Source organism: Danio aesculapii, chromosome 5 (assembly GCF_903798145.1).
Source record: "Danio aesculapii chromosome 5, fDanAes4.1, whole genome shotgun sequence".
Taxonomy (NCBI): Eukaryota; Metazoa; Chordata; class Actinopteri; order Cypriniformes; family Danionidae; genus Danio; species Danio aesculapii.
The window spans coordinates 63,937,473-63,951,162 of NC_079439.1; the positions used below are offsets into that span (position 1 = coordinate 63,937,473).

A 13,690-nucleotide genomic window follows, 5' to 3' on the forward strand; every position below is an offset into this window, starting at 1 on the left:
TTTTTCTCTGAAAATATGGCCATTTTTTGCTATTTTATGCTAACATTACTCTAAATAACAATATAATTATGTGTTTTCTCAGTGATTACTACACGTTTATTTTGGTTTATTTATAGCATTAAATAAATCAAAAAATATATTATGTAATACATTATGTAATTTTATTTTAATGCCATATTCATATATGTAAATACGGAAAACCCTCATATTTGCTTCTTGAAAATACTTTTAAGGCTATTTTCTATTTGCATAATAAAAAGCATTCAAGACTGTATGTGGCTCATTTAATACATAAATGTTTAGCCCATCGCTACCACAGGCTGTTCAATACATTTGTTTCATTGTAGTTCTTTGTACTACTAAGCCAAAAGTCACCTCTCTTTCTATCGAATCTGCAAAAGCAGTTGTTATATTATAAAAACATAAATAAATACTACACAAATGCAGCTTGGGAAGCACATATATAATATAGACCTCTATAGGTGTTTTAGGGACTTTATAAACTAGCGTTAACCAAGTTGTGGTTTTTCCATTATTATTTTTTTCTTTTAAATGTTGACGAATGTGCTCCTGTTTAACGTCCGTTTGACAGAATCACGCTGTCAACATGGCTGCGCCCGCAAAGAGCACGGATGCTTCACTCTCAGTCACTGCAGGTCATTCGGCAAACGTTTCATCCGCTGAAAATGTGTCTCTGCAATACAGTCTTATTTTGGATCATCTTATCGGTGACAAAAGACAGGTTAAAGACTTGAATCCGACTGTCATGGGGGCTTTACCGAGTCCCCAGAAAACAGATGAGCAGAAGATGATCGAGAGGGGAATGGAGAGCTGCGCCTTTAAATCCCTTATAGCGTGTGTCGGAGGTATTTTATTGTCTGATATTTATCACGTTTTTACACCACATACAAGATTACACTTCTGATATGCTTTAGTAAATAAGCGTTTCTTGTCTGACAGGTCAGTGAATGTAAGAGGTTCAAGCTTTAGACCTTGTTAAAATGTTACTAGTACTTACAATTAAGTATTTACTATTTTATGGAGTAGTGGTAAGCCATATAATGAATTACAATATTTGTTGAGCTGCTCAATATGTTATTAATTCTTTGTGAAGATCAAAATTAGAGACACGTGATTTCTTTCAGAAGTGATGTAACGTAATCCTTCAAAAATTGAGGGGAATTTTAGTTGTTGTGAGAACAGCTTCACAAAATAGCTAAAGCACTTCAACAAAAACTCTTTATTTTAAGGAAAAATTATCCATTTTAGAGAACAGCAATGATATCTGAAGGTTACAGCAATCAAAAATGAGCAGTTAAGCACAGTCTCTCAAATGATACCGCTGGTGTCTCACACATACATTACTACCCTGCTGAAAAATCCATCTTAAACCAGGCTGGTTTTAGCTGGTTGACCAGCTTGGTTTTAGAGGGGTTTTGGCCATTTCCAGGCTGGTTTCCAGCTATTTCCAGCCTGGTCTTAGCTGGTCAGGCTGGAAAATGACCAGCTAAAACCAGCCTGACCAGGTAGGATAGGACCAGGCTGGAAATGGCTGGATACCAGCCTGGAAATGGCCAAAATCCCTCTAAAACCAGGCTGGTCAACCATCTAAAACCAGCCAACCAGCCTAGGCTGGTTTAAGTTGTTTTTCTCAGTAGGGTAGTGTCTCACAGACATCACTAATCATCACTGCTCTACTGGGATACTGATTTCTTCGGTCTCTTCACACTTCACTGACTAGTTTCTTAACCAGAATATTGATCTTCATAATGTTAGTCATCAAATTGAGAAAACACTGAAGCCAAAGTGTGTGCAGAAATTAGAGGTGTGAACCTATAATGGTCTCACGGTTCGGTTATTATTATCATGCCATCGATTCGGTTCAATTCGATATCACGGTGCATTGACGATGCTTTCAATACACAGTGTTATATTTTGGCAGGTGGCTACAACAAGCTGTCTGTATAAACCAACACAGACACACAGCACCACACTGTCTCTCATTCACACACATACACAAACAGAGACAGCACCAAACACACACAGAAACGCACGCACGTGCACACTCGCTAGCTCGGGAGCGATATTGTGAGACCGCCCACTCCTGTTAAATTTACACCAGAGTTACCGACCAGTCCCGCGCTTTATTCGGAAATTTATTTCTGGCTTCTGCTGTAAGTGTCAGTGAAAGACTGTCCAGAAAACACACACACACGCAGTGAAATTGTGCGCAGTGTCTGCGTTTTTAAGTAGTTATTGCCTGTAGTGCTGTAAATACCCGTGCTCGCCTCCCACGCGACAGAGCGCATATGAGATAAATGACGTCAGTACATATTAACCGGTTATGATTATTACTGAACTGATACCGAATTGTCCGCGTCTGCATCGCTGTGTACTGAAGAAACAATTAATGTTGACACCCCTAGCAGAAATCAGTAAAGGTGGAGGTGAAGCGTCATGTTTTGGTGGTGGTTTCCACAGCAGGAATGGGCTATATGTATATTTACAGCCTAAGGGCCTCCGGTGAACTGTCTTTCCATTACAAAATTGTCACGTTTAAGATCTGATTTCTTTAAAAATCAGTGATCTTCACTGCCTGTTAGATAAACAATATGAAGTGGGTCTCGGACCGGACAAGAAGCACTGCATTAAATTCCATTTCCCCCCGCCATGTCTTTAAAATATGACAGTTTATTTTACCTCAGTATTTTCTATAGAGGTTTCGTGCTCGCCCGTTGCTACTGACGGCGCTAGTGGTTACACGGTCTTTCATCTCGTTTTACTCTTGAACAACTAAATGAATGCTTGAGTGTAGTTCACTGAATGTATTGTAATTACATTACAACATCGATGCTGTAAAAATCTTGTGAAATTGAAAATAGTCTCATTAAGCTGGAAGTTTATCGTTGGCTTTAAAACTCTAGCTGTGCATAGAGCTCATTGGGTTGCTTGCACAGATACAAATGCAATGCAAATGTTTGCCAGTAGCTCCTTCAGCAACAAATGGTTTGTTCCCTGCATTCATTCTCCAACCAGACAGCAATTTGAAGCTGAAAACATTAAAATAACAAAATGGCAGTCCAGAGTCCTGACTTGAGAATCACAGGAAGCTTAAAGTTCTGGTTAAGAACCTCAAGGAATTTTGCTGCTGTATCATGGCTGCAGCAGGCGCATTGATATTACGCAGTGCAACTGGCAAGCAGATGGTCACATTGGAAATAGTCCCCATAGCTGGGGACTATTTTCAGCCACTTTTTAATATCGGAATGAGAGTAAAGCTCCTAGCTAATAATAGATGCTAATTGACTAATCCGATTCAATGATCTATGCTAAGCTGAAAGTGCTCCCATCAGACCCGGAGATTGTCTGAATGGATTCAAAAATCGTAAAACTCAACTGTTTAACTTTAGGGAAGCTGTAAAATGAGCCTAAAGTTTTCCTTTAAAGTTTTTTTAATACTGTGCTTCAAAATAAATGTACTTTTGCTAGGATAACTTCAAATAGGACTAAGCAATGACTTGGTAATAATGTTAGGGTATTCAGGTAATGTTTATCTCTGTAGATGTTGAAGGTTATTCAATAAAACAAGTGATAATCTGCTCCAGTACAGTTGAAGTCAGAGTTATTGGCCCCTAATTAGGTAAGGGTAATTAGGCAACTCATTGTATAATAATTGTTTGTTCTGTAGACAATATTAAAAACTATTGCTTAAGGGGGCTAATAATATTGAAAATGTTTTTTTTTTAATCCATAAAATGGATTAAAAAAATTTAAAACAGCTTTTATTCTTGCCGAAATAAAACAAATAAGATGTTCTCCAGAAGAAAAAATATTATAGGAAATACTGTGAAAGATTCCTTGCTTTGTTAAAAAATAATTTGGGAAATATTTGAAAATAACAGGAGGGCTAATCATTTTGACTTCAGCTGTATACAATTCATATCAAGTCAAATAGCTGTAATAAACAGATCGTTTTCTCTCCTGCAGGATTTGTTTTGGGAGGTGCTTTTGGTGTCTTCACAGCCGGCATTGATGCAAATGTTGGGCTTGATCCCAAAGACCCCTTACGGACTCCCACTGCAAGAGAGGTGCTGAGAGACATGGGCCAGAGAGGAATGTCGTATGCTAAAAACTTTGCTATTGTGGGTGCAATGTTTTCATGCACAGAGTGTATCATAGAATCAGTAAGTATCACTAGTTTTATCTGTATGGCCGCTATTTAGTTAGTTCAAAATGCTGCTGCAAGGCTTTTTAACAGGGACCAAGAAACAAGAGCACATTACACCAGTTTTACGCTCTCTGCACTGGCTGCCTGTGCACCATCGAGTCACTTTTAAAATGCTGCTTTTGGTTTTTAACTCTCTAAAGGGCCTGGCACCTTCTTATCTGTCAGACATTTTAATTGAGCATCAGCCTGGTGGGTCTCTTTGGTCATCTCACCAGAGACTGTTATTCATACCTAAGTCGAGGCTGAAATGCAGAGGTGACCGTGCTTTCGCAGTAGCTGGTCCTAGGCTGTGGAATGCTCTGCCCAGGGGCGTCGCTAGACCCAATTCATCTCCGCGTGTGCGCAAAGAACACGCACGCCTCGCGCACGCGCTGCTCTTCTTCTGAGAATCCCGGTAGTTAACATGCGTGCCAAAAAAGCAGGCTGCTTGTTACGCGCCGCTCATGCGTTGTAAAACCAGCGTAACAGCCTTTTTTGTCTTGCAAGTGGACAAAACCAAAGTTTAAACAATATGACGGTGATCTTACTAAGCATGCATCCTGATAGATTTATTTGTATGAAGCAAAAAGGAGGTATGAGGAGTCAGGGAGGTAAGACTTAACAAACCTATATCTCTGCCATGTGTCAAGTCTACAACATATAATCCTATAACACATCTTTTTTTTTTTTTTTTTATTGAATTGTCAATAGTATTTCATTCAAATGAAATTAATATTTATGCAAAAGTAATTTCTTAAATGATCTTAGCATCACTCCAGTTGTCTTAACATTGTTTTCCAGTTACAATTAAGATTATTTTGAAGAATAATTGTATAATAATAAGAATACTTTTATAATAAATATAATATACATAAAATTTTTCTTATTATTATACAATTATTCTTCAAAATAATAGTGAATAATAGTGTATTTATATATATATATATATATATATATATATATATATATATATATATATATATATATATAGAGGGGGTCGGGTACGTGCCCCAGTAGAGCTTTATGTCTAGCAACGCCGCTGGCTCTGCCCCTCTGTATCAGATCTGTTTCATCCCTGTCTGTTTTTAAATCTAGGTTAAAAACCTAACTCTTTAATTTGGCATTTTATCAGTGAAAAGTGTCTGTTTTAGATATAATTTTATATATATACATTTGTTTTTTATGTGTTTTGATTTGTACTGTGCAGCACATTGGTCAACCTCTGGTTGTATTAAATAGTGCTATAGAAATCAAATTGACATTTGTTATCTTATTTTTGTAACCTGAAAAAAAAGACAATTCTGTAATTTACTCACGTTTATGTTGTTTCAAACACATTCATCTTTTGTTCATCAGCTGAGCTTCTTTATATGGGAATAAAAGAGGCTGATCATATCAAGTGAATCTCCTAAAGAAGTTCTGGATTAGAGGAAAACATTCAGATTTTTATTTTTGATCTCTTAGTAAATATTAAAAATGTCATGCTTTTGATTGAATTCGTTTAATAGACAAACATAAATCAAAAAACTAAGTTCATTTGTTTTGTTTTTTTTAAATGACCATTTGGTGTGAACTAACCATTTATTCTACTGATCATTTTCTTATAGATTGTGGATTCATATAAATATCTTGTTTTGTACTTGGAATAGCACACATTTGTAATATATTTATAATATATACTATCATAATTTTCACCTTGATGATAGCTGTTAAAATTTACTGTCCAAAAAAACAAGATATTCACTGATGTTTCACTTTTCATAATCCCAGTGCATATTCAAACTTCCTCTTTCACACTGTTTATACATTACCTGTGCTAAACAGCATATATTATATATCAGTTTAGACTGTATGAAATACTACACGACGTTTGAATGAATCACTAAAGTTAAAACATAGCATCTTTCGCTACACATTCAGTTTAATGTGGATTATTGTCTCCACCTAGTGGTTCTGTATTTAAACACTTTCTGATCATATATTCATTTCACAAGACTGTTATGATGTGTTTAATGGTCATCGCAATCTTAAATCCTTAAAAGTTTTTAATATTTTGATTATAAAAAAATTAAAAAAACATTCTGAACGTTCCCTGAAGAAAAAAACAGCTTAAACAAGCCTAAGCTGGTTCGCTGGTTTTAGCTGGTCGACCAGCCTGTTTTCAAAGCGTTTTCACCATTTCCAGGCTGGTTATCAGCCATTTCCAGCCTGGTCTTAGCCTGGTTTAAGCTGGACATAGCTGGTTTTGGCTGATTTTAGCTGGTCATCTCCCAGCCTGACCAGTTAAGACCAGGCTGGAAAACAGCCTGGAATGGCCAAAGCCGCTCTAAAACCAAGCTGGTCGACCAGATAAATCCAGCCAACAAGCATAGGCTGGTTTAAGCTGTTTATTTCAGCAGGGATATGTATTTATTAGGTAGGTATTATATCATCTTTGCATCAAATCACTAAAATTAATTTACAGCTTGTGCGAGGCATTTGTAATGCAGCATCTATTGACGGAAGAGTAAATTTGACAGCACAATGTTCTCTTCTGTCTGCCGTTATCAGTCTAACACTATTTTTTTTCTAAAAGTCTTCTTAACACCATCGTCGAGCTTTATTTTATTATTTCAGCAAATAGCATAGTAAAAAAAAATTGTTGTACTCTTTTACTGCGCTCCAAGTTTACCCAACTATGACGACTTCCACTACTGAAAAACCCGGAAATGTGAAAAGGGTCCATTGGAGGCCATTGTTTTTCTCTATATGAAGAATGCTTTTATTTATTTTTTCCAGCATCGTGGGAAGTCTGACTGGAAAAATGCAGTATACAGTGGCTGTATTACAGGAGGTGCCATCGGATTCAGAGGCAAGTTAGATATCAGCATTTAGATATCAGCTCATTTTTATTACTATAAGTTGGACTATATGAATGAGTTGTGCTTCTCTTCACTAGCTGGCCTTAAAGCTGGAGTTCTGGGCTGTGGAGGCTTTGCCGCTTTCTCTGCTGCCATTGAATATTACCTCCGATGAAGATCAGCTTCAGGACTGTTAGCATGTACAGTTGTGAGCTTCTCACTGTATAATGGAAGACAGCGTCCAGCCTTTCTCCACCAATCAGGAGCTGTTCCTACTGAAGAGATTCAGTTGCCTCAGTGGACCAATAAGCAGAAGTTCATGCAAGGTTTGGAATATCTTGATCTTTCTGTCTCAGATCATCTGATGACGCTTCTTAAAAAACATCTAGGACAATATTTGTACTTATAAATGTCAAACAGGATGATGCCCTGAGCAAAAAATGAATGATACGAATTAAATGTACAGTGTTATACTTTGTCTGTGATAGAAATAAAGAGTGATATAAAGTACTTGGTGTCAAATTAGTATTTTAACAAGCAAAAAGTCTGTTGGCATTGCCTCAGTAATGTAATAATGTATATAAAACAGGCTCGCACGTCTCTGTGTCAAAGCAGTTTTCTGTCGGTCAAAGTAGTGATGGCAGATTTGCAAAACATAAATGTTTCAGATCAGTGGTTTGGAGCATGTATCAAACAAGGCCAAGGTCACATGATTTCAGAAAACCGAGCTTGGTTATGTCAAAACTGATTCAAAACATTTCAAGCTTAGAAATTCTCCATTCTTAGCCGATAAATCCACGAATAGGTTTATTGAGAGCGAGAACTATTTAAAAAAACGTTCAGAGTTTTTACTTGATCTCGGGTCAGTTTTATATTTTTTAATGAGACATTTGTGTATTTTAAAGGAATAATAGCAGTTAAATTACAGAAATTTATGGTAAATTTCCTTAATTTACCATCTGTTATTTTAAGGTAAATGTCTAATTTACCGCCTGTTATTTACAGTAAATGTCTGTAATTTACTGTCCGTTATTTTATGGTAAATGTCTATAATTTAACGGCCGTTATTTTACTGTAAATATCTATAATTTACCATCTGTTATTTTACGGGAAATGTTTGTAATTTACCATCCATTATTTACGGTAAACGTCTATTTTACCATCTGTTATTTTACAGTAAATGTCTAATTTACCATCCGTTGTTTTACGCTAAATGTCTGTAATTTAACGACCATTATTTTGTAGTAAATGTCTGTAATTTACCATCTGTTATTTTACGGTAAATGTCTAATTTACTATCCGTTATTTTACGGTAAATGTCTAATTTACCATCCAATATTTTACAGTAAATATCTAATTTAACGGCCTTTATTTTACGTTAAATGTCTGTAATTTATCATCTGTTATTTTACTGTAAATGTCTGTAATTTACCATCCAATATTTTACAGTAAATGCCTGTAATATACTGTCCGTTATTTTACAGTAAATGTCTGTAATATACTGTCCGTTATTTTACAGTAAATGTCTGTAATTTACAATCCGTTATTTTACAGTAAATGTCTGTAATTTAACGGCATCTGTATAATAGTTTTTAGAAAATATTTCTGTTCAGTAAGTAACAGATATGTAATATCATACCATGACTTTTCCAAACATTTTGGGTTTATTTGTTTTCCCAAACCTGGAAAACTACTTGACATGTTTTCCAGGACTGTATGAACCCTGTTATACTTAGGAAAATATAAACTTATTGACTTCCATAGATTGTTTTTTTTTTCTTACTATGGAAGTCAATGAGTGGCAGCTAGCAGCATTTTTCAAAATATTTTTTTTTTTTTTTGGCACCCATTGACTGCAGCTAGCTGGCACTCGTTGACTTCCATAGTAGGAAAAACAATCTATGGAAGTCAATGGGTGCCAAAAAAGAGAGATATTATGAAAAATGTTGTTAGCTGGAACTCGATGACTTTTATAGATTGGTTTTTCTACTATGGAAGTCAGTGGGTGAAGATATTTCATAATATTTCATAACTTCCATAGTAAAAAAAATCTCTGGAAGTCAATGTGTGACAAAAAAAAAGAATATATGGAAATCAGTGGGTGCCAAAAAAAATATTATTAAAAAAATGCTGCTAGCTGGCACTCATTTACTTCCATTGATTGCTTTTCCTACTATGGAAATCAATGAGTGCCAAAAGAGAAGATATTTTGAAAAATGCCGCTAGCTGGCCCTCATTGACTTCATAGATTGTTTCTCCTACTATGGAAGTGAATGGGTGCAAAAATAGAAGATATTATGACAAATGCCACTAGCTGGCACTCATTGACTTCCATAGATTGTTTCTCCCACTATGGAAGTCAATGGGTGCCAAAATGGAAGATATTATGAAAAATGAAAAAAAGATGCCGATGATGGCCTGAAGGTGAATAAGTTTCACAAATTGAGCAAGTTTTCTTTTTTTTCTCTTCATATTTATTCACATTTGTAGTCCATGTTCTGTTTGTGTACCTTCTTTAGTGTTCCAGTCAAATATTATCACACGGCTTCATAGCAAACAAAGACCGCTCAGTTTAAAAGAATTCACCAAATCAGATTTATTCTCTCCAAAGTGGCGTTTGGATTTACAAGTTTCAAGAAAATAAGCTCAATCAAGTGTTTATATTAGTTTCACTCTGCAGCCCCTTTCTAAAAGGAGACTTTCTTAAATTGTCATCCTACAAACAGAAACCTATATATATATATATATATTTCTATGAAATCTGATACAATATATGTCTGAAAATCAAAAAAATAAATGTTATCAAAAATAAGAGGCAGGGAGTGCTAAAGGTTTGTGCGTTAGGAAATCAAAATGAACTCATGCTTCCAGGTCAAGCGGACATATAGTAAGGAAGTCAGTTTTCCTCACCAGGAAACAGATAACGCAGACATGCTTTCTGGCTACTTCCCAGTTCTCTGAAAAGTTTCCTTTCCCACTGGCCTCTCTAACGCTAGTGTTATTAATGCTGAATTAAGTGTGAAGATTCAACCAAGGAATGTGTTAGAAGTGTACATTTTATGGAGCTTAAAATATGCAGATGAGTAACATTGATTTAAAGCAACACTCCACTTTTAAACATTTTTTTTTTGGAAATAGTCTCATTTAACAGCATAGTCCTTGTTTATTATGCGGAATTTAGAGTACAGGCCCCAGCCATATTTATTTTCTGTCAGTCTTAGTACACAATCTCACTATAGAAGAGTCAAGATTTATATAGGAAAATTATTAAAACACTTGTTTTTTTAGATGCTAATGGTCTAATCCGATTCAATGATTTATGCTAAGCTAAGCTAAAAGTGCCTTCGCTGACTAAATGGATTCAAAAATGTACTTATTTAACATTCGACTTGTAAAATGAGCCAATTTCCAAAAAAAAAAAAAAAAAAAAAAAAGAGGAGCGTTCCCTTTAAAATGACCTAAAATTATGCAACACGTTGTCCAATCACATCAGGTTTTACAAGGAATGGATGCAGTTCAGAAAACTGGGTAACATTATAGACCATTACACCAAGACTTCCTTTGAATTAGCTTCACGAATGCAAATATGAAGTACACTGCAAGCATACAGAACCTCAACGAAACACTCTTTTAAGACTTGGACAGATGCGTGTTTGAAAGACAACATTAGCTGTAACAATTTATTCAATCCATACATTAAAATCAAACCTACTAGCATAAAAAAATAAAGTGTACATTACAACTGTGCCTGATGATAGAGGTTTTGTGTGTGTGTGTAATGTGCAAAAAAAAGAAATGAGAGTGTCACAACCTAAAACACCACCTGCCCAGGACTCGAGTGCATCGAGCTGGGATCAGTATCACACAAAACTTGAATACAAGGCACTGTATTTACGATATTTCCAGTCAACGCATTATCTAAGGGGTTTATAGATATTATAATATTTACTATAGCTTGATTTTAACCTGCATATATTAGCCTTCGTCCACTCCTCTGTAACAATAAGTGAGAATAAATTATAAAGCTCCAAAGAAAGCACCAAACGAGTCTAATTTTGATATGTATAAAATAAGAGCAGCTGATGACAATTCTGAACTGATTTACGCCTTTTATTCCTCCATTTCTGCTTGATTATATTTAGGAACAAAATATTTTATGACCTTTAAAGGGATAGTTCAACCAAAAATGACAATTCTGACAATTAACTCAACAATCTATGGAAGTCAATGGGTGCCAAAAAAAGATATTTTGAAAAATGCTGCTAGCTGGTACTCATTGACTTCCGTAGTTCTTTTTCTACTATGGAAGTCAATAAGTGCCAGCTAGCAGCATTTTTCATTAAATCTTTTTTTGGCACCCATTGACTTCCATAGATTGTTTTTGTTACTATGGAAGTCAATGGGTGCCACAAAAGGGAGATAATATGAAAAATACTGCTAGCTGGCACTCATTGACTTCCATAGCTTATTTTTTCCAACTATGGAAGTCAATGAGTGCCAGCTAGCTGCATTTTTCATAATATCTTCTTTTTTTGGCACTCGTTGACTTCCATAGATAATTTTCCTTCTATGGAAGTCAATGGGCCCCAAAAAAAGAAAATATTATGAAAAATGCTGCTAGCTGGCACTCGTTGATTTCCACACATTGTTTTTCCTACTATGGAGGTCAATTGGTGCCAAAAAAGAAGATATTATGAAAAATGCTGATAGCTGGCACGCATTGACCTCCATAGACTGTTTTTCCTACTATGGAAGTCAATGGGTGCCAAAATAAAGATGATATTATGAAAAATGCTGCTAGCTGACACTCATTGACTTCCATAGATTGTTTTTTTCCTACTGTGGAGGCAAATGGGTGCCAAAAAAGAAGATATTGTAAAAAAAAAATGCTAGCTGGCACTCATTGACTTCCATAGACTGTTTTTCCTACTATGGAAGTCAATTGGTGTCAAAAAAAGAAGATATTGTGAAAAATGCTGCTAGCTTGCACTCGTTGACTTCCATAGATAGTTTTTTCCTACTATGAAAGTCAATTGGTACCAAAAAAAGAAGATATTATGAAAAATGCTGCTAAGAGGCACTTATTGACCTCCATAGACTGGTTTTCCTACTATGGATGTCAATGGGTGCCAAAATAAAGAAGATAATATGAAAAATGCTGCTAGCTGGCACTCATTGACATCCATAGATTGTTTTTCTTACTATGGAAGTCGATGAGTGCCAGAAAATTCTTCAAAATATCTTTATATCTATTTTCATTTTCGGGTGAACCATCCCTTTAATTTAGTGACACTATTTAAATTTCCTCATTTTAATATATTTTTTTTATCTCTAACTTTAGAAAGACAATTGATTTAACAGACTTATTTTGAACTAACTTCATAATTGAAATATGATCTGGCCATGATTTAATCCAGATTGTAATTTTCATTCAAATAAACTCAAGTGAGAGAAAGTCCAGTCTTTAATCTGAATAACGCCTGAGCCAGACTCCTGTGGAGATCTGAATGGCCAATGAGGGAAAGGCAATGATGTGGATCTCAGACCAAAAAAAAGTGCCAAGGTATCTTTGGTCTACCAAGCCCCAAAGTATTTCCGAATATATAAATGTGTCTTTTGTAAATCCTTTAGTAAATCACAGTCTCATCTTTCATCTCTAAATAATAAATGATATTGTCTTTATCAAACCCTGAGCTGAGAGAGGAGGCCTTGAAGACATTAGACTATTAATTCCAACAACAAAAAAAAAGAGATTATCGTCTTATGATTTAAAAGTCAAGCGTGGCATAAATAAACCCTGCTGGAAAATCATTGTGTTTCCAAAACTATATGGACTACGAAGCCAAACATTTGTGGACCTCTAATGCTAGAACACTTCATTCAAACGATGAAATGCAACTGAATTGTGCGAGAGGGTTGAGAATGTAAGTGTTATAGCAGCAAAGGAATGACAAACTCCTACTAATGCCCATAGATTTGATTTTAAATGCTTGTTCGGTGCTGGATTATGGATTTTTCTTCCAAAACAAATGTCTTTCCTGAAAAAGAAAGGAAGAATTTACTGTAACAGCATTTCAAACTACTGAAAAACCAAAAAGATACTTATAATATGGCCAGATGAATCCCCCCGCCTTGACGAAAGTAAGAAAAAGAAGCAGCAGCTTGAAAGACTGCAAGACTGCATAGTTAGTTTTGAAAAGTACTAAAGCTTTCGAAAGGGAGAGCAAAACACACATTCTCTCTCTTTCAGGCCAGCAAAGACCCCGTTCAACCTCCTAGAAAGTGAGCTGGGCGCTTAAACACACTGTTATATAAGTCTAGTTTCTCACACACACACACACACACACACACATGCGCACACTTGCTAAAGGCAACCTTTAGGTCCAGTTTGTCTCAGAAACACACTAAATAAGAGTGCATGGGTACACACTGAGCTACATTTTAATCTGACGGTTCTGCACTTCTGAAAGTGCTTAATGGAATCTAGAAAGAAAGAAAAAACTCCTAAGATGCATTCGTATGGCATCCAGCATTCACTAAATGTATTATGAAAGATGCTTCAGGCTGTGTTAAAAGCCCTAAAACAAAGGTTTTTGAGTTCCTTGCTAAGCCCATCCGTACACAAGCTCTCACACGCAACAGA

The 13,690-nt window shown here is 35.7% G+C and overlaps 2 protein-coding genes across 2 annotated transcripts in view; one reads left to right on the forward strand and one right to left on the reverse strand.

The window, feature by feature from the left end:
* Window positions 1-593: 593 nt before the first annotated feature.
* Window positions 594-7,557, forward strand: timm22 (translocase of inner mitochondrial membrane 22 homolog (yeast)). The gene is made up of 4 exons (XM_056457081.1): window positions 594-866; window positions 3,988-4,184; window positions 6,986-7,058; window positions 7,146-7,557. The coding sequence occupies exons 1-4, from the start codon at window positions 608-610 to the stop codon at window positions 7,220-7,222; spliced, it is 606 nt and encodes a 201-aa protein (XP_056313056.1). The 5' UTR covers window positions 594-607; the 3' UTR covers window positions 7,223-7,557.
* A 2,071-nt stretch (window positions 7,558-9,628) lies between these two features.
* The window catches only part of tlcd3a (TLC domain containing 3A), a 43,500-nt gene continuing 39,438 nt past the window's right edge, over window positions 9,629-13,690 (reverse strand). Inside the window, exon 5 of the mRNA XM_056458668.1 lies at window positions 9,629-13,690. This exon is cut by the window's right edge and continues 1,513 nt beyond it. The gene's annotated coding sequence lies outside the window, so the exon portion shown is untranslated.

Excerpts from the sequence above, each read along its gene's own strand:
- timm22 (XM_056457081.1), top strand. The coding sequence starts at position 608 with ATGGCTGCGCCCGCAAAGAGCACGGATGCTTCACTCTCAGTCACTGCA. Across the intron at positions 867-3,987 it reads CCTTATAGCGTGTGTCGGAG|GATTTGTTTTGGGAGGTGCT; the intron begins GTATTTTATTGT and ends TCTCTCCTGCAG. Across the intron at positions 4,185-6,985 it reads CAGAGTGTATCATAGAATCA|CATCGTGGGAAGTCTGACTG; the intron begins GTAAGTATCACT and ends TATTTTTTCCAG.